Source organism: Medicago sativa, chromosome 3 (genome assembly GCF_051527215.1).
Source record: "Medicago sativa cultivar Bolivia chromosome 3, Bolivia_mono, whole genome shotgun sequence".
Classification (NCBI taxonomy): Eukaryota; Viridiplantae; Streptophyta; class Magnoliopsida; order Fabales; family Fabaceae; genus Medicago; species Medicago sativa.
Window position 1 is genome coordinate 45,874,356 of NC_140751.1, and position 18,997 is coordinate 45,893,352.

General features: G+C 35.0%; 1 protein-coding gene, 1 long non-coding RNA gene and 1 pseudogene across 2 annotated transcripts; 2 read left to right on the forward strand and 1 right to left on the reverse strand.

Moving 5' to 3' along the window:
- Positions 1-1,991: 1,991 nt before the first annotated feature.
- LOC146937716 (uncharacterized) lies at positions 1,992-16,534 on the reverse strand. Its single transcript, XR_015031020.1, has 3 exons — positions 16,406-16,534; positions 16,225-16,286; positions 1,992-2,288 (listed from the first exon to the last, which is right to left on the reverse strand). It is a non-coding gene; the product is annotated as an uncharacterized LOC146937716 (long non-coding RNA).
- Positions 4,364-7,791, forward strand: LOC146937717 (uncharacterized; annotated as a pseudogene).
- On the forward strand, positions 10,248-15,416 carry LOC146937718 (uncharacterized). Its single transcript, XM_085757373.1, has 4 exons — positions 10,248-11,087; positions 11,430-11,729; positions 14,307-14,405; positions 14,811-15,416. The coding sequence occupies exons 1-4, from the start codon at positions 10,248-10,250 to the stop codon at positions 15,345-15,347; spliced, it is 1,776 nt and encodes a 591-aa protein (XP_085613499.1). The 3' UTR covers positions 15,348-15,416.
- Positions 16,535-18,997: the final 2,463 nt, after the last annotated feature.

The following is an 18,997-nucleotide window of genomic DNA, read 5'->3' on the forward strand; positions in this document are numbered from 1 at the left end:
TGTTCCATTTGAGCATTTGGTTTAGTAAATGCAGGTTCAATTTGAGCATGTTGTTGTGGTACCTCTTGCTTATTTTGAGTGTTTTCCTATCGCAATACTCGAAATTGCTAAGTCTCAGTACTCTCCAGTGGCAATACTTAAACTGGCTCAGTTTGAGTATCTGTTGGATTTGGTTGTGGCAATACTTGCTTAGTAGTTTGAACATCAGTTTCATCTTTCTCGCTATCTCTAACAGTCAAATCCACAAAGCATTTAACACCCAGCTTCAAACTGGTGGATTTAACTTTAACAATCCTGATTCTAACGCGTTCAGAACGCCTCACACTCATATTACAATTTTGTCGGGTTGTGGGTTTCCGGGTTCACTGGGTTTTACTTTTCGGATATTTCGGTTTATGAACAAATTCAAGCACAGAAGAAAATCAAGAGAAATAAATTTTTTAATGTAGATGAAGCTCAATTTGATATTAAAAAGACAATACTGAGTGAACATATATCATTCTATATATTATTTGTTTATTCAACCATAAATCCATCAATTTAGATGCACTAAAGCAAACAATAAATCAATATTTGATATTACATGTGGAACAAATATCACAAATTGATATTTTTATCAAAGATTGAAACATGATAGTTAACTCAATAAGATGAGAGTTCACTTCATAGAAGATAAATCCAAAATGGTGAAATTCATTGTTGAGAATGATACTAAAAAGGGTGTTATTGCTCACCGCTCAACTTATAAAATAACACATCATGTTGAAAGTGTACTTTTTATACTGTTTACATATGTTGAAAGTGTACTTCTGAACGACACAATTATTGTTTTTTTTAATGTTTACATATACAAATTCCTACTGAGTGGTAGACAAAGTCTTTCCCATTCAAATATAGTATATATGAAGCACAAATATGGTTTACCATAAAAAAGTTAAAAGTTATTATTTCAACATACTTAGTGTTTTTATCTGCTGTTTATTTTTCAATCAGTGTTTGAAATACTCACTTTATGGAAACAATAATAACGTAATAACAACAACAACAACAACAACAACAACAAGAAAACAATAATAACGTAAATGTAAACAGAAAACAAAAATGAAACAACGGAAGAAAAAAAAACAGAGAGAGAAACAAAGAGAAATAGAAATTTTAATGTAGATGAAGCTCAATTTGATGTTAAAAAGACAATATTGAGTGAACATATATGATTCTATATATTATTTGTTTATTCAACAATAAATCCATCAATTTAGATGCACTAAAGCAAACAATTCATTTTTTTTTCATAAATCAATATTTGATATTACATGTGGAACAAATATCACAAATTGATATTTTCATCAATGATTGAAACATGATAGTTAACTCTCTAAAGTGAGAGTCCACTTCATAATAGATAAATCCGAAATGGTGAAATCCATTGTTGAGACTGATACAAAAAAGGGTGTTATTTTTTACTTCTCAACTAAAAAGGGTGTTATTTTTTACGCAACGCCACAAAAACGTGGACAGAAGGCGAAAAATCGTTGTCTAAACATTTAATCCACGGATATAAGGGTGTGGCATATACGGCCGTTGCCTAAAGTATAAGCCACGGTTTTTGCACTTTTTGCAACGGAATCAAAATACGGTGGTCTGAATGCATCTAAATGCCACGGTTTTTATGAAAGTTTGAGGCTACGGTTTCCAAATTAACAACGATAGCTAACCGTGGCCTATATGTTTAAGCTACGGAATTAACAATTGCTATACACTTTAGACTATATGTATTAAGCGTTGCCTATTTACTTAACCTACATATATAAAACCGTGGCCTTACACATATTAAGAAAAAAAAAATAGTGCAGTTTTGTTTCGCTTTTTTTTCCCTGCAACTTAAACACAATCAATATGATACTTTGCTTATATATCCAATCTTGTGTCTTATGATAGTCTTTTAAAATTGACAATTATCAAATTTATGTAAAACAATTACATTAAAATACTTATGAAAACAATCATTTTTATTCACTACATCAAAGAATAATTTCACAACAAACAATAGTATATAAAGTTCAACTCTTTCTGAAGTTAAATATACAACATAAACACATTCACAAACAACATTCTTAACTTATAATCTCATTCTAAAGTGGAAAGTGCTAGTGAATGTGGAAATTATACTACACCAGATAATGAAGCTCTTAAGCTAGCTCCTTGTGCAATAGCATCACAAGATGAAAATGCTAATGTCTCAAATTTGTTGGCCTTACGTTGAAAAAATTGGTCAAATCTTCCCACATCTGTAATGCACAATTAAACCAATAAAAACACACATTAATGCTTTCAGTAATTATGTTATTTTTAAGTTGAGTTTCGATATGCGACATATGCCTAAGACACTCTAATTTGAAAAAAATTGAACCTTACAATAAGTAGGAATCCAATAACATAGTTTATCAACTTAGTTTCAATTACAAGGACTTATTTATGTCGCTTATCCAACACCCAATTACTAATTAATTTCAAATACGTAAAGGAACAACCTTAAATTCACAATTTCCCGATCCAACACGGGATTAGAATTGATATCGACATTAACTCTCATTCCAACCTCTATGGATCAAAGTCCAAAAACAAAGCACATACCAAGAAAGGTCCTAATGACATAAACAATTTGTACTAACTAAGAAGCCATACTTAGATTCAATGTCCGCTAGCTCCAATTTTTTATCATCGTCTATTAATATAAAAAAACATTCCAAATCATAAGCCACACTATTTCAAATATATTTTTTTTGTAATAAGTCACACTATATTCAAATTCAAAATCAATGTCCCACTAATATAAAAACAAAGAATCAATTTATAAAGTTGAAAGCTCCAATTTTTAATTCAAAATTCACTAGCTCATTGTACAAAAATTCACAATTGAATGAGTTACTCTTCTTTTTATAAATGTGAGTTGAGCACTTTTATACTTAAAATTAGAAGTGTAAGCAATTAAAGTAATTTCTAAGGTCAAAATAAACACAAAATTAATGCTAAAATTCGGATTTAGAAGAGCATGGGAAATTAGAGTTCAATACAAATTGGGAATCTTTTCTTTAGGTTTACAAACTGAACATCATGATTAAATTAAACATGTCACTACAAGAAATTCTAGATTTTCCTACGAAAGTTACCTAGGAAATTTCCGAGGAAATGTTTTCCGACGAATTACCGACGAAAATTTCGTCGAAAAGCATCTGTCAGTCAAAGGGGGTCCCATATACGCAGAAAAGTGGGGCGTGGCAGCTTGTGAATGGCTGTGATTACCGCGGAAACTTTTCGTCGGAAAGCTTCGGTCCACATGCAGAATAACGTTCGGAAAAGGGTGCGTGGCAGTTTGTAATTGGCTTGATTTACCGAGGAAAAATTTCGTCGGAAATCACCGGCCCCACACAGGAAATTAAAGCGCAGAGATCCGTTGGTGTTACCGTTGGCAGCTTGTGTACATATATGCTTCTGCATTCTAACTCACAGACCAATTCCAAATATTTTCCTTACCATTTTCTTCACTTATTCTCAATCAAATTTTTCTTAATATCACTCAAATTTTATTCTTCATTATTTACACTATTCTCCATCATTTTATCATCATTGTTAAAGTTGCTGGCACAGGTTATTATTGTTATTTTTTTATATTGATTTCAATTTTATGTGTTTGAATTTATATATTTTTAATGTAGTTATTAAAATAAGTTACATTTTTTTTTATATAGTTTTGTTGGTTCCGATCCATTTTGAGGTTGGTGTTGTTGTTCGTTGCCGTTGATTTTGCTGCCTCCGCTTAGTTCATCGATTTATTATTTGAGGTTGGTATATTTCTAACTTACTTTAAATAATTGCTACAATGGTATGATTAGTAATAAATATTAGTTATTAATTAGAAAGATAGTTAGTAAAATTATATTGTAAATAAAAATGTTATTGGGATTTTTCTTAAAAAAATGCTAGTCGGATTAACTTCTTCAAAAAATATTTAGTGGGGCTAAATTAAATTTCAACTTATTAGTGTTGATCTTTCAAAAAAAAAAAAAAACTTTTTAGTGTTAGAGAGTATAATTAAAAAAGTGTTAGCTTGTAGAAAAACTTGTAGTTTAATTAGTTAAAATGGTTATTAGAAAAATAGTAAGTAAAATTATATTATAATAAAATTATATTATTTATATATTGTTAATTTAGTTATTAAAATATATATGTTGCATAAAATATGACTAAAGTATAAAATATTATATAATTTTTATGCGATAGCATGTTTATTTTGTACAAATTTCTAAACATTTAGGTGATTAGAAAATGGAACTAATTTGAGTCAATTGCAGCGACGCGAAAAATGGATCAACATATTTTCCATCGTAGTTGGATGTATGATAGAAAATATCCGAGGAAAGGGACACTTAAGGCGGCTTTTGTGGATGGAGTTCGTGATTTTGTTGCTTACGCCATGTCGCAACATGCCTTTCAATTGGAGGGAGGGATAAGATGTTCGTGTGTTAAATGTACGTGTAGGTTGATTCGGAGCCCAAAAGATGTTCTAAACCATTTAAAGGAGCTTGGTTTTATGGAGAATTATTATGTGTGGATTTATCATGGTGAACAAGAGCCGACAAATAATACCGAGCCTGGTGTTAATATGCACGCTTCAAGCAGTGGGGAGCGTATGGAGTGTGAAAACTTTGGCGTGATGGAAGATATGGTCGGTGATGCTCTTGGGGTGAACTTGTCTTACAACGAGGGTGGCGAAGAGGAAACAATCCTGAATGAGAAGGCGTTGAAGTTTTACGAAATGATGAAAGAAGTAAACAAGCCGTTGTTTGAAGGATCGTCTGATTCTAAGTTATCCATGAGTGCGAGGCTTATAGCTGCCGCGTCAGATTGGAGTGTAGCTGAAGAAGGCACAGAGTGTTATACAAAAATCATGAGGGACGCAACTCCTATAAAGGACAATTTGCCCTTGACTTTTTATGAGGCTCAAAAGTTGGTGGAGAAGTTGGGATTGGAAGTTAAAACTATCGATTGTTGCGTTAACGGGTGCATGTTGTTTTACAACAACGAATTTGGTAAAAATGATGGGGCGTTGGTGGCGTGTAAATTTTGCAATGCACCGAGGTATGAAGTATGTGATGATGCTAATTCTCGGAAGCAGAAACGAGTCTCAGTCAAGTCAATGTTTTATCTGCCAATAATACCAAGATTGCAGAGATTGTTTGCATCAACTCACACGGCTGGTAAAATGATGTGGCATTATTACAATAAAACTAATTCAGGTGTGATGCGACATCCTTGTGACGGGGTGGCATGGAAGCACTTTGATAAAGTACATCGTGAATTTGAAGAAGATCCACGTAATGTGAGGCTTGGATTATGCTCTGATGGCTTTATTCCGTATATCCAAGCATCAGTAACGCCTTATTCTTGTTGGCCAATTCTTCTTACTCCGTATAATCTTCCTCCTGAGATGTGCATGTTAAAGCCTTATTTGTTTTTGAGTTGTATTGTACCATGACATACGAGCCCCTTAGATGGTATAGATGTGTATCTACAACCCTTAATTGATGATTTGAATAGATTGTGGATCGGTGTATCGACATATGATATTGCAAGGAAGGAGAATTTTAGAATGAGGGTAGCTTTGATGTGGACTATTAACGACTTTCCTGCATATGGAATGTTGTCTGGATGGTCGACTCATGGCAGATTGGCTTGTCCACATTGCATGGAACACACAAAGGCCATATATTTGCATCACGGAAGAAAGCATTCGTGGTTTGATTGCCATCGTCCATTTTTACCAGCGACACATGAATTTCGTAAGAAGAGGAATTTGTTTACTAAAGGAAAAACAGAACAAGATGGTCCGCCTCCTAGGACAACATCAGAGGAAGTATTCCGTAGAGTCAATGAACTAGGACTTTTGAAATTCTCAGATGTTGGCAAAAGAGTCAGACACCCAGAATATGGTGACAACCACCATTGGACCAAAAGAAGTATCTTCTGGGATCTCCCTTACTGGAAAGATAATTTACTGAGACATAATCTTGATGTTATGCATATTGAAAAGAATTTTTGCGACAATATAATTCACACAGTGATGAATGTTTTTGGTAAAACAAAAGATAATGAGAAGGCTAGAATGGACTTGCCATTGCATTGTAAGAGACCAGATATGGAGCTACAACTTCTTCCAAATGGAAAATATCTAAAACCCAAGGTTGTTTATAGTCTAACTGCCGATGAAGCAAAATCTGTTTGTTAGTGGTTGAAAGAATTGAGAATGCTAGACAGATATTGTTCTAACTTGTCGAGGTGTGCAGATGTCAACTCTGGAAAACTGCGTGGAATGAAAAGTCATGATTCCCACATTTTCTTGGAACGCTTACTTCAATTGCATTTAGTTCATTGCCAAACAATGTTATAAACCCATTGACTGAAATTAGCCAATTTTTTAAAGACTTGTGTGCTTCAACCTTGAGGATGGATGAACTTGTTAAAATGGATCAGAATGTTCCTATCACTCTTTGTAAACTGGAGCAAGTTTTTCCCCCGGGTTTCTTTGATTCTATGGAACATCTTCCAGTGTATCTCGCTTATGAATCTTGGCTCGGTGGACCTATTCAATATAGGTAGATGTATCCTTTTGAAAGGTTCATGGGTGTTGCAAAGCGAATGGTGAGAAATAAAGCAAGGGTTGAGGGATCAATAGTTGCAGCTTACGTGCGTCGGGAAACAAACTATTTCATCTCTCATTACTTCAACCGGCTTATGTTGAACCCAAGAAATACACGAAATGAAGTTATTGTTGAAAGTGAAGGGTTTCAGTCTGCCTTATCAGTTTTTCGTGACCACGAACGTCTTTGTCATCCTGGGAAATTTTACTGGATGAACGACGCAGAGTTGCAGTCAGCGACAATTCATGTGATGATTAATTGCAACGAAGTTGGACCATACATTCAGATATTTCAAGGATTAAATATCGGTAACATATATACAAGTTTTCAAGGATGGTTTAAGCATCAATTGTTAAATTCTCATCGGAATACACAAATATATCATTTGAGGGGATTAGTCGAAGGTCCGGTAAGAAAACTCAAACAATGGGACATTTACTTTGTCAATGGATTTAAATTTCATACTCAATCACGATCAGTGGGCAAAAAAATAATTAACAGTGGTGTTTACGTCAAAGGAATCAGTGATGGAGGTGAAGATGACTTCTATGGTGTGATCAAACACATATTTGAAGTAACTTACCTACATGTAAATGAACCTAACAAAGTTGTATTGTTTTATTGTAACTGGTTTGACCCTGCAAATGGGATGAAAATTGATCCAAAGCATAAAATTGTTGATGTACGAATGAACAGAATGTATAATGCATTTGACCCTTTCATTTTGGTAAGTAAAGTTAGTCAAGTGTATTATGTACCTTATCCTTCTCATCACCGACGCAAACATGGATGGTGTGCTGCTATCAAGCGTAAACCAAGAGGTCAAATTGAGACAGAAGTTTCAGATAAAGAAATACCTTACCAAGTTGATGAAATATCACATGTTCCAAATGTGATTGAAGTTGATCCTGTTACAGATTTGGTTGATAGAAATGTTGACAGTCAACAAGTTGATGCTGAAATGTTAGCTCAAATGTTACTTATTGACACTGACAGTGGGGAAGATTCAAGCAATTCTAGAGACAACAGAGAAGATGCAAATGACTCTGACAACAATAATGTGGATGATTTTTATCGTGACAATGATGAATAACCCTTGATATAAAACACATGATGTCTTTGATGTAATTATTTTATCATAATAATGACACATTTATGTTCAATGTAATGATTTTATCATATAGTTATCTATCTAATGTATTTATTTAACTTTTTATATCATTTATTATCTATTTAATATATTAAAAAAAATAAAATTAAATTTTATAAGAAATTAAATTATTTATAGGATCCTTAAAAAAAAAATTAAATTTTTTATTGGATATTGTAAAAAATAAAAGTCAAATTCCATTCCAATTTCAGTCTCCCTCTTTTCACTCAAGCTGGGTCGCAGGTTTTTCACACTCCCCCTCTTTTCCAAATTCCAATTTCAGTCTCCCTCCACACCTCCAAAACACTTCATCCCTAAATTTCACTTTCCCCCCAAATATAAAACCTAAGTCTCCATACACACCTCCAAAACACTTTAATCCCTAAATTTCACTTTCCTCCCAAATCTAAAACCTAAGTCTCCATACACACCTCCAAAACCGAATCAAAGCAATCGGTTGGAGTTATTGAGTCCGAACATGGTAATCGCACATGGTAATCGAAGCAAATTTTGAGTTCCCTGTTGCTTTCATTTGTGCACTTCTGCGACTATAATCTTCTCCAATTCCTCAATCTCAATCTCACCTCCAAAACCGAATCGAAACAATCGAAGCTTTCCTTCACCGTTCCTCTTCTTCCTTTCCTTCACCGTTCCTCATTCCTTCACTCAATCGAAGCATAACTCTTCACTGTTCCTTGGTTCCTTCACTCAATCGATTCTGCTTCAAATCTCCTTTCCCAACTCAAGGTACACTCTAACCCTAGTTTCTTTCTTACAGTAATGTTGTTTTTTATTATATTTTTTATTTAATTAGTTAATTTGTAACCTAAGGAATAAAATAAAATGAAGAGGGGTTGTGAGAAATTGGGTTTTACTCTTGATTTTAATGTATATATAACCTAAAAAAGAAACATATTTTAAAGAGAAACTGTAGAAAAATTTATGGGTGAGGAACAGTGAATTATTTAAAAATTCTTCTGTAGACAATTTTTTGTGTTCCTTTTGTTTTCAATCCTTTGCCATGTTTACGGAGCCTTGAATGTTACGCTTATGGGAGATTATAAGTTTTTTTTGAATCAACATATTTTCTTGAATTGTTATGTATGGTTGAGACGTGTCTAAAAGTATGCTCTTATAATTACATTGATTTTTGTTGATGTTCTTTTGACTGTGGTGTTCTGTTTAGAAAGTAGATGTAGAATCAATTGAGTAAGTTAAAGAAAGAATAGATTGAAAATTCTGCAATTTGCAGCTTGGCTACCCTGTTAGTAAATTGATCATAGATTTTTAGAAATAGATCATTTGAGAGTGAAACTTGAACCTTTGTAAAGTAGACAAAAATACCTACATAATAGGCTCAAGAATAGTTGAATTTCATTGAGTAAAGTATGAGAAATTCATGTTGTAAGTTGAGTAAAAGTTTCTGCCCTGTTTCTGTACATGTACATGTTCTTTAGTAAAACTGTACCTGTACTTTGATTAGATTCTGATAGTAGATTGTTTTGTGCCTTTTTTCCTTTGAGTTCCAGATTGTTTAGGCAAGCGGACTGGGGACAAGATCGAAACACAACTTAGGACTGTAAGAGCCGAGGCGTCTTCACAATCCATTGCTGCAACTAGGTAATAACTTGAGGTGTTATGGGAATAGTTTATTTTCTTGAATTGTTATGCATGGTTGAGACGTGTCTATAAGTATGCTCTTATAATTACATTGATTTTTGTTGATTTTCTTTTGACTGTGGTGTTCTGTTTAGAAAGTAGATGTAGAATCAATTGAGTAAGTTAAAGAAAGAATAGATTGAAAATTCTGCAATTTGCAGCTTGGCTACCCTGTTAGTAAATTGATCATAGATTTTTATACATAGATCATTTGAGAGTGAAACTTGAACCTTTGAAAAATAGACAAAAATACCTACATAATAGGCTCAAGAATAGTTGAATTTCATTGAGTAAAGTATGAGAAATTCATGTTGTAAGTTGAGTAAAAGTTTCTGCCCTGTTTCTGTACCTGTACATGTTCTTTAGTAAAACTGTACAAATTTTTATCCCGTAATTTTACTATTGAGTTTTCGTCAGTTTTTCATTGTGTATGATGATGACGTCGATGGTTATATTGTGAATTTGAACGAACAAGAATAATAGTTTGTTATCATTTTAGTTTATTCGTTGATCTATTTGCTGTTTGTTGGATGACACTCTTATTATTGTTGTCCTTGTTTTTTTGGTAATTTTCGCAGTGGTGGTCTGTTCGATTTCAGTGTTTGTTTGTTAATTCTGCTACTATGGTGTTTTATTATCTAAAACTTATAAAAATGATTGACACAAATTTAAGGTCTAGTGTTTTATCATCAGATTCTTGTGTGTGTGCGTGTGTATTAATTGTTGTGTATTGTATAATTATGCCAGGGATGTCTGGACGAGACAATGATAGGGGTAAGGCTCATGCTATACCTCATGGGAAGAAAAATAAGTTTCGAAATAGAATAGATGTAACCTCAGACCCTACCAGACAGTGGGTTCGGCCGACGGGGGTTACCTTCCGTAACATTGATGAACGGAATGGTACTCCTATTCCTACTGCTACTACTCCACCACCTACTCCACCACCTTTCTCCACTCCATTCCCAACTATTCTTCCAGCAGCTACTACTAGTCAGCCCCCCATACATTCTATGCCTGGTTTTGCAATGCCCGGATTTACTCCGCCATCCACACATTCGCCAGGTTACAACACCACCCCATATATTCATCCCGCATCATTTTCAGCAGCTTCTACTAGTCAGCCCCCCGCACATTCTATGCCTGGTTTTGCCATTCCCGGATTTACTCTGTCATCCACACATTCGCCAGGCTACAACACCACCCCATATATTCCTCCCACATCATTTTCAACAGCTACTACTAGTCAGTCCCCCACACATTCTATGCCTGGTTGTACCATGCCCGGATTTACTCCGCGATCTACACATTCGCCAGGTTACAACACCACCCCATATATTGTCCGAGAGGGCTTTAACACATTCGTTCCACCACCATTATCAAACCTGGAGAGGATGCAAGACATTATGAGAGAGGGAAATTTCCTAGATTTAATGCAACTTACTGAACAACCACAACAACAACAACAACAACAACAAAACAACCAAGATGAAGAGGTACCGTCTGGGGGCGATCAGCAACGACGACCACCACGACGTCACATCAATGAAGCATGGGAGTATGTGGATGATCTTCTTGTGGTTACACCGACACCTGAAACGTAAGTAATAAAAATTTAATTTGTTACTTATGTTTGACTTAATTCTTATTATTTTTTAAATGCATAATTTAATTAACAATTCAAATTTTGTAAGTCGGAGCCATCCAAGGGAGTATCAGAATATATTAGATTGGCGATCCATTTGTTTTACCCTAAACATAAGTGTTGGGTTGTATACAAAGATCTTACTGTCGACGACAGGGCCACAATTTTTAATTACTTTTCGGTAAACACATTTTATTGAATATTAAATAATTGTATTTACTTTATAATATGGTTTATTTTTTAAATTATTGAGTGTCTAATAATTTTTTTATTGTAGAAATTTTGTGTATGGCAACCTCATCATCACGCTCTTGTAGAAAAAAACTTTCATAAGGTAGCTGCAAAACGTTTATCTGATTTTTATTATGATGAACAGAAAGAATTGAAGAAACGCAAGGGCATTTATCGTCCGTCTTGGATCGGAGAAAAAAGCTGGGAGTTATTAAACAAGTATTGGATGGAAGATCCACATTTTAACAACCGGTCCAAAGCTAACAAGGTGAACAGGGCATCTAATGTAGGAGGACAGTTGCACGCACAAGGCTGTGTCAGTACCGCTACCCATGCTAGAAATTTGGTAAAAAAATATTAACTGTTTATATTTAACTATTTATATTTCTATATATGTATATATTAAATTTGCCAAATGTTCTAATTGGTTAATATTTTTGTGTGTGCAATTAGAAAATAACTTTGCAAAGAGATCCTTGTAACACCCATACTAGACGTATCTAGAAAGTCTAGCACGTGTGTTGAATTTAGTACTGGATACATTAAAATATACAACAATAAAATTTTCGAATGAATATTTATACAACAAATTGCGTTCGTGCATACAATAACATACACATCTCAACCATACATAGAATTTACATCCTTGTTTTCCTTGGCATCTTGAAGCAATACGAACGCGCACTTGTTGAAACATCCATCCGGCTTCAAGCTTGCATAACATCCTGCTTATCTTAAACAAATAAGGATTGGGATGAGACATAATGTCTCAGTGAGTTCCCCTAAATCCTAGGCTATAGGCAACCTCAAGGGAAAACCTACGGTCACCACGTGTCTACTTTACAACCTGACGGTTGATTATACGTGTGTGGGGACTTGCATACTTAGACGGTCGTGCATACTAGGCGTCATAGTCTTATCTCACTTGTTATAGGCTTCACTTCCTATACGTGTCATGGCGGTCGAGGGGAAAATCTAGGACCGCATTGCCAAGAATACACTTTAAGTATCAAGGCCTAAACATAACATAATCATGGCACGATTCTAAACCGGACGATTAGGGGAAACCTAATATCGTCATCGGTATCACATTCATAACTTGCTCTCTACATAACTTGTACTTGTCTTAAAGCATCTAATGCTCTTATTCTTATACATAATCGTGCATGGAATCATAATCATATCATACATAAACGTACTTAAGTTCATTCATATTGGTTAGCGTTGAACAAACAATATTATCTTGATTCATTTTACGGATAGTCCCGGGTGGAGTAACCCCGAGATCAATCCCATACATGACCGACGTACGTACATCGGACTCCCTCAGTGTCGTGCGGGTCCCTTGCGGCTTAAACCGTTCCCCTTAGGTCGAGAACCTCCCGTATCCCCCTGGCGTGGATAACAAGAGACACGAACACCTACATCTTGTTTACTCGGTGACATGCGGGTCCCTTACGGCTTAAATCGTTCTCATCATGAGAACCCCTTGTATTCCCCTGATGTGGATAGCAAGAGACATGCCACCTACACTTATTAAGTCATAGTCTTGTCGTGCATATAAGTCAAACATATACATACTTGCTTGTTTACCTCGGAACCTTAATCGATCCGATTAGCGGTAACTTATACTTGTTCATGTACATACTTATTCAAGGTGGAGAGATTAACTATCCTATCCACATCTTAACATACTTGTTCTATCATTCTTAATCATGTGCGAATATAATATAATTAGCGTCTTAACATCCTAGGATTTCTTGCTACACTTGCTAGTTCTCGACTACTATGTCGAGGCTCTAGTTTTCCCTTACTTATGGATAACTTGCTACCCGTCTCTTGTCATGAATTCTCTCGTATGCCATGCCTTACTAACATGCTTAATACTTGCTTCACATCATAAGAATCATGCTTTCTTTGATCATCATTTAGGACCTTGGTTTGAGGGGTTTACATTCGTAAAAAGACACCACGGAGAAAACCGCATCGCGAATCCCCATGCCTGCCTGAGGCAAGCAAAACAGTGAGATTTCTCACTGTCTTACTCGCCTAGGCGAGTGATTTCACTGGGGAGGCGAGTGGTAGCTCGCCGTGGCGAGTTGGGGGCGAGCAGGACCCCCCTTTCGGAGTTCTAGCTCGCCGTGGAGAGTAATAGCTCGCCGTGGCGAGTTAGGACAGTCCAGAACACTTAAAAATGGTATTTTTGACCCAAAAACCTCAAACCAAGTGTCTCTATGTGTTTTGGAACATATTTGATCATTGGAAACTTATAAAACATGCATATGACAAGTATTAACATGTATAGCATGCATGACATAAAAAGGGGCAACTAGACTAATACATAAACCCTAGAATTTCATGTTATTCATACTAAACATACATGGCATAATCATAATCCCAAAGGGTAGGAAAACTAGCTATGGAACTCACCTCATAAGTTCTTGAAGCATCAATAAGCTCCTAAGCAAAAACCCTAGCTTCTTGCTCAAAACCAAACCCTAGATTATGAATCCATTCTTGGAAGAAAGATTAGAGAAAACCAACAAATCCCAAGCTTCCTTGAGTTAGAGAGATCAAAGGGGAGTAAGATGAATTCACTTATCATGGGAGGAAGAAGATTTAGAAAGATTGGTGAAGATAAGAGAGGAAGAGGGCGTGAGACTAGAGAGAGAAGGGAGGGGAAAAATCTTTGCCATTTTAGAGAGAGAAAGAAAATAGAGAATGAGATATTTTTGGGATAAAATCAATTAAATATCCTTCCCACGTGAAATTACCAATTTGCCCTTGCCTTGATCGTGTTAAAAACGACTCTGATAATTTTCCCGTAAATAGCTGACATGTCATAAAATATTTCCCATTAACTTACTTGTCATGAATTTAATTCCTCTGGCACGATCGACTGGTAATATCTCGATACTGACAGGCGGGATATTACAATCCTTATCCGGAAGAGATCCATGAAGAGACTCGTTTCAGTCAGCGTAAGGGTCGGTATGTCGATGCTCGAGCTAGCAATACCCGGGTAAATTTGTAATCATTTTCTGTTCTCTGCTGTGTTCAAATGATGAACTATTCATTTTAATGGATTGTGTTTATGGTTGGATGACTGAATGAGGTCTGTCTAAGTTGCAATGTATGTTGGAAATTTGGGTCCTTATGTGGTAATTTGCAATGTCTATGTGGTAATTCTTTTCAATGTCTATGAGTGGTAATTTGCATCTGTTTTGGTGTTGAGCTAACAGCACAACTCTAAGAACACTAGCAGGAAACATTGGATTTCTAGTAGTTTAGACTTTAGTGAGAAGAAACTATGTTGTTGCTGCTGCACATCCTCAAATAGCTAGAAATTATGCTCTACAAATAGCTTGCTGATGTGTGTTTGTTTTGTATCGATTTTGACTTTATTATTTATTACTTTTATTTATAGGACGATTATGACACGAATGTAGCGAAGTACTTGGCAGAGAATTATGGGATTCCATCATATCCAGAAATTCCCTACCCCATTAAACTTCAATTATGGGGAAAGGCTACAGGAAAAGGAAGACCGGGTAGAATGTACGGTCTTGGGCCGTTAGCCGACAATGTGGTACATGGAAATTTGTTTTATGTTCCTCCTCCACCAGAGTCCTCATCTCGTTCTAGAGAGTTGCCTCTTGAAATGCAATCAATGATACAACGAATGAACCAAGAGTTGCAATCTCAAAAGGAGGTGTTTGCAAGGAAAGAAGAATCAAAGAATGAGTTAAGGGAATTGTTGGCCAAACAGGCAGAGGAAATGAGAAAATTACAAAGGATGGTTACAAAAAGGATGGGTGGCATGAAGAGTAGGAAGACATCTGAATCATCATCGCCATCGAGTCAATTATCACTGTCGGTTCAAGAAGACCAAATACATGACGACAACGACGACAACGTTGATGATGAGGAGGACGAGGTGAGGGATGATGATGATAGCGAGTAATTTTTATTCTTGTTGTGTATTCAGCTGTTTTTTTTTTGAGGTAATGTATTCAGCTGTTTTTTGGTTAGGGACTAGTTTGGGGCGGGCACTTTTGGGGTGTTTTAGGTGGTTTGCAGTGGTTATGTTCCACTGTCAAAGAAAATGCTAGTTGCCCCAATTATCAACATGATGTCTTTCATCGGAAACAACTTTTTTTTTGAAATTTTGGCGTAATTTTTTTATTTTCGTTTTTTTTGAAATTTTGATGCGTTTTTGCCCCAATTATTTTATTTTAATTAATTAATTTACCGACGAAAATTTTGTCGGAAACAATATCAAATATTTTGGCGCCTCTTTTGAATAATTCCGTGCCTTTTTCAAAATCAAAATTTGAATTTAATTTTTTAATTTAAATATAATTATTTCCTAGGAACATTTCGTCGGAAAGCATGTGTCAGACGACAGTCTGCAAACTGTTTTCCTGCCAACAGCTCCTCGGTAATTTCCTCGGAAATTCTCGGATACATAATTTCCTCAGAAATTCCTCGAAAAGTCGTAGGAACAAGTCCAAAATTTCCTATGGCTACTTTCCTCGGTAATTTCCTCGGAAAACAATGTTTTCGACGAATTTGGGATGTTTTCCGAGGAAAAAATTCCTAGGAAAATCCAGGATTTCTTGTAGTGTGTTAGCTCCATCTATCTTAAAAAAATATGTCTATTTTTTTAAGCAAAATAGAGGAGGTAGAAGGGCTGCCATCCACCAAGATTCATTGAAAACAAAAAGAACAAGTACAAAGAGCTTCTAAATAAGGATAATAAGGTTTTCTCTTCAACAACAAAATATGAGCCTCTAAATTTTGAAGAATTAATTGAGTAAGCTAGAAGAATATATACTTACCCAAAAGAGAGAAAACACACACAATTATGTCACTTTTCCGGCGCATGGTGGTGATAATTGAGCTACAAGAAAAGAAAAAAAAAAGAAAAACAATAAGAGGAAAGAAAAATCTTAGTGCACGGTGAGAAAATATGAACAAAGAAGAAGAAAAACAAATCAAAGTTGCCAAAAACGTGCTTACCGTAGAAGAGGAAGAAAAAGGGTCGACGAAAAAGTTTCTCCTTTCGTGAAATTAATAGGACCAATGGAAAGATCTCGTCGAGAGGATGAAGAAAATTGTCTTACTTTGTTCGATCGGTGAAAACGGCGCCGGAAAGAAGGTGGCGGTGGTGGTTTGTCAAAGGAAGGGGAAGGTCGCGTTGCTTTCTTTCATTTATGGGAGAGAGAGAAGATATGATATGTGGTGTGGGGTAGGTTCAAGTGAAAAAGACATAAAATAAACAAAAATAAAATATGTGGCTAGTGTATGTCCAACGAAAGAAGATAAGGATAAATAAAAATAAATATCTCTCATGGCAAAAAAATAAAACAAATATCTCATTAAATGTAATCTTATTAATGGTTGAGATATCACTATTAAAAACAAAATTAAATAAAATATCTAAAGGACTAAAAAGGAAAAGTTTCAATTGGAAAATTACTCTTTTTTTGGTACATGGAGAGAAAGAAAAAAGAAAACAAACAAACAATTATCTAGTAAAAGTAACCCCACTAGCGTCAGCTAGTAGGAGGAGACTAATCCCAACTGGTGGAACAATGATTGGGTTATAAGCCTCAAGATTGCGAGCTCCCATCTTAGCAAAGTAGTCAGCACACGCGTTGCCCTCCCGAAGAGTATGCAATAAATTGACTTTCCAGTTGTAACACCCCGTTTTCCCAACGTAAAAATTTCATAACAATTATCAGAGTTTTTCATCACAAAACGGAATGTCACATTTCTTAAAAATCATAAATGGAATAAATAATAATTTATCCTTCAAAACGTTCAACAACATAATATATAAAACTTCGCAGCAGAATAGTTTGACAACTTAAATAATCTTTGGCACAAGGGCCTCAATATAAAATCTCATAAAACTTAGTTCAACATCAATTCTTGAAAGATTCATAAAGTAATATGTAAGGAACAGAAAGTAAAGACATAATCCCATCCTGTTACGTATCAGAGCACCTAAGACACACACACACACTTGTGAGGAGTCCACTCACGACCGCAACTAATCTTGGTTACCTGCAAGTTACCCATACGAAGAGCAACATTTTCAAGCAGAATGGGTGAGATTTCCCAAAACAATAATATTAGGCATATAATTCAACAATTATATCTAACATCTTAAACTTCATTAACTAGCATCATTAATCTTCCTACATTAGTCATAAACTTCATCATACATCATCAAAAATACAATCATGAACATCATCATATATCTTCATAAATATAATCATAAGACATCATCTTATAGCATCATAAGTACAAACATAAACGTCATCATATATCATCATAAATATATTCATAAAAGCATTATCGCATATCATCAAATACTAATCGCAAACAATCATCACATATCATCAAATAATAAACATAACATCGTCACATATCATCAATTAATAATCATAACATCGTCACATATCATCATCTAATAGACATAGACACCATATCATAAATCATATAGCATCATATCATAAATCATATAGCATCAACATAACATCATCATCATAAACCACTTCATAATCAATCATCATAAACAACTTCATAATCATTCATCATAAACAACTTCACAATCATTCATCATAAACAACTTCATAATCATTCATCATAAACAACTTCATAATCATTCATCATAAACATCTTCATAATCATTCATCTATAGTCACTTCGTTAACTTAACATCTTGACTCGACAATGCATCTAAACTCGACTATGCAACTCTTAACGTCTTAAACCATCTCGAATCATCATGAAATACAAATACATGTGGTACCATTCTAGGGCATAAGCCCTCATCGTCGTTGAGCATAAATATACTCCTAGGGCATAAGCCCTCATCGTCGTGGGTTGAGCAAAAGCTCCTAGGGCATAAGCCCTCATCGTCTTGGGTTGAGCAAAAGCTCCAGGGCATGAGCCCTCATCTATAAATGAGTATGCATGGACTCAACATCTTACGTCTTAGAAACTTCATGAACATCTATGACATCTTAACAACTTGACGACTTCATAACGACAAGACGACTTAACAACTTCATATCATCTTAACGTCATAACATCTTAACATCTTAGCATCTTTAAACATCATATATAATTCACATTAATACTCATATAACAATATCACATTGATAATATTAACAGCAACATGACAGCACACAATTAATTCATCATATATCATCGTATTCAAGTATCAACAATTCATCATGCATCTTTGCAAGAACATAAACAATCATGCACAACATATTTTCATGTCAAACCAAGGCTACTGGAAAGATATCACAATTATCAACAACTTTCATGTTTACAACAAAGATCAATTCAAAACAGAAACATATGAACAAAACGCAAAAACATGAAACAGAGAATGCTGTCACCGTACAATTTCGCTAAGACCTCCTTGGAGTATTTTCTTCATAACTCAAAAATTAAAAATCATATTCATGTCAAACCAAAGCCACTGGAAAACTAACAAAATTGTCTAAAACTTTCATGTTTACGCCTAAGAGCAATTCTGTACTGATCAATACCAGTTTTCATTTTAAATTCGGAAAAGTTGTGCTGCAAGTC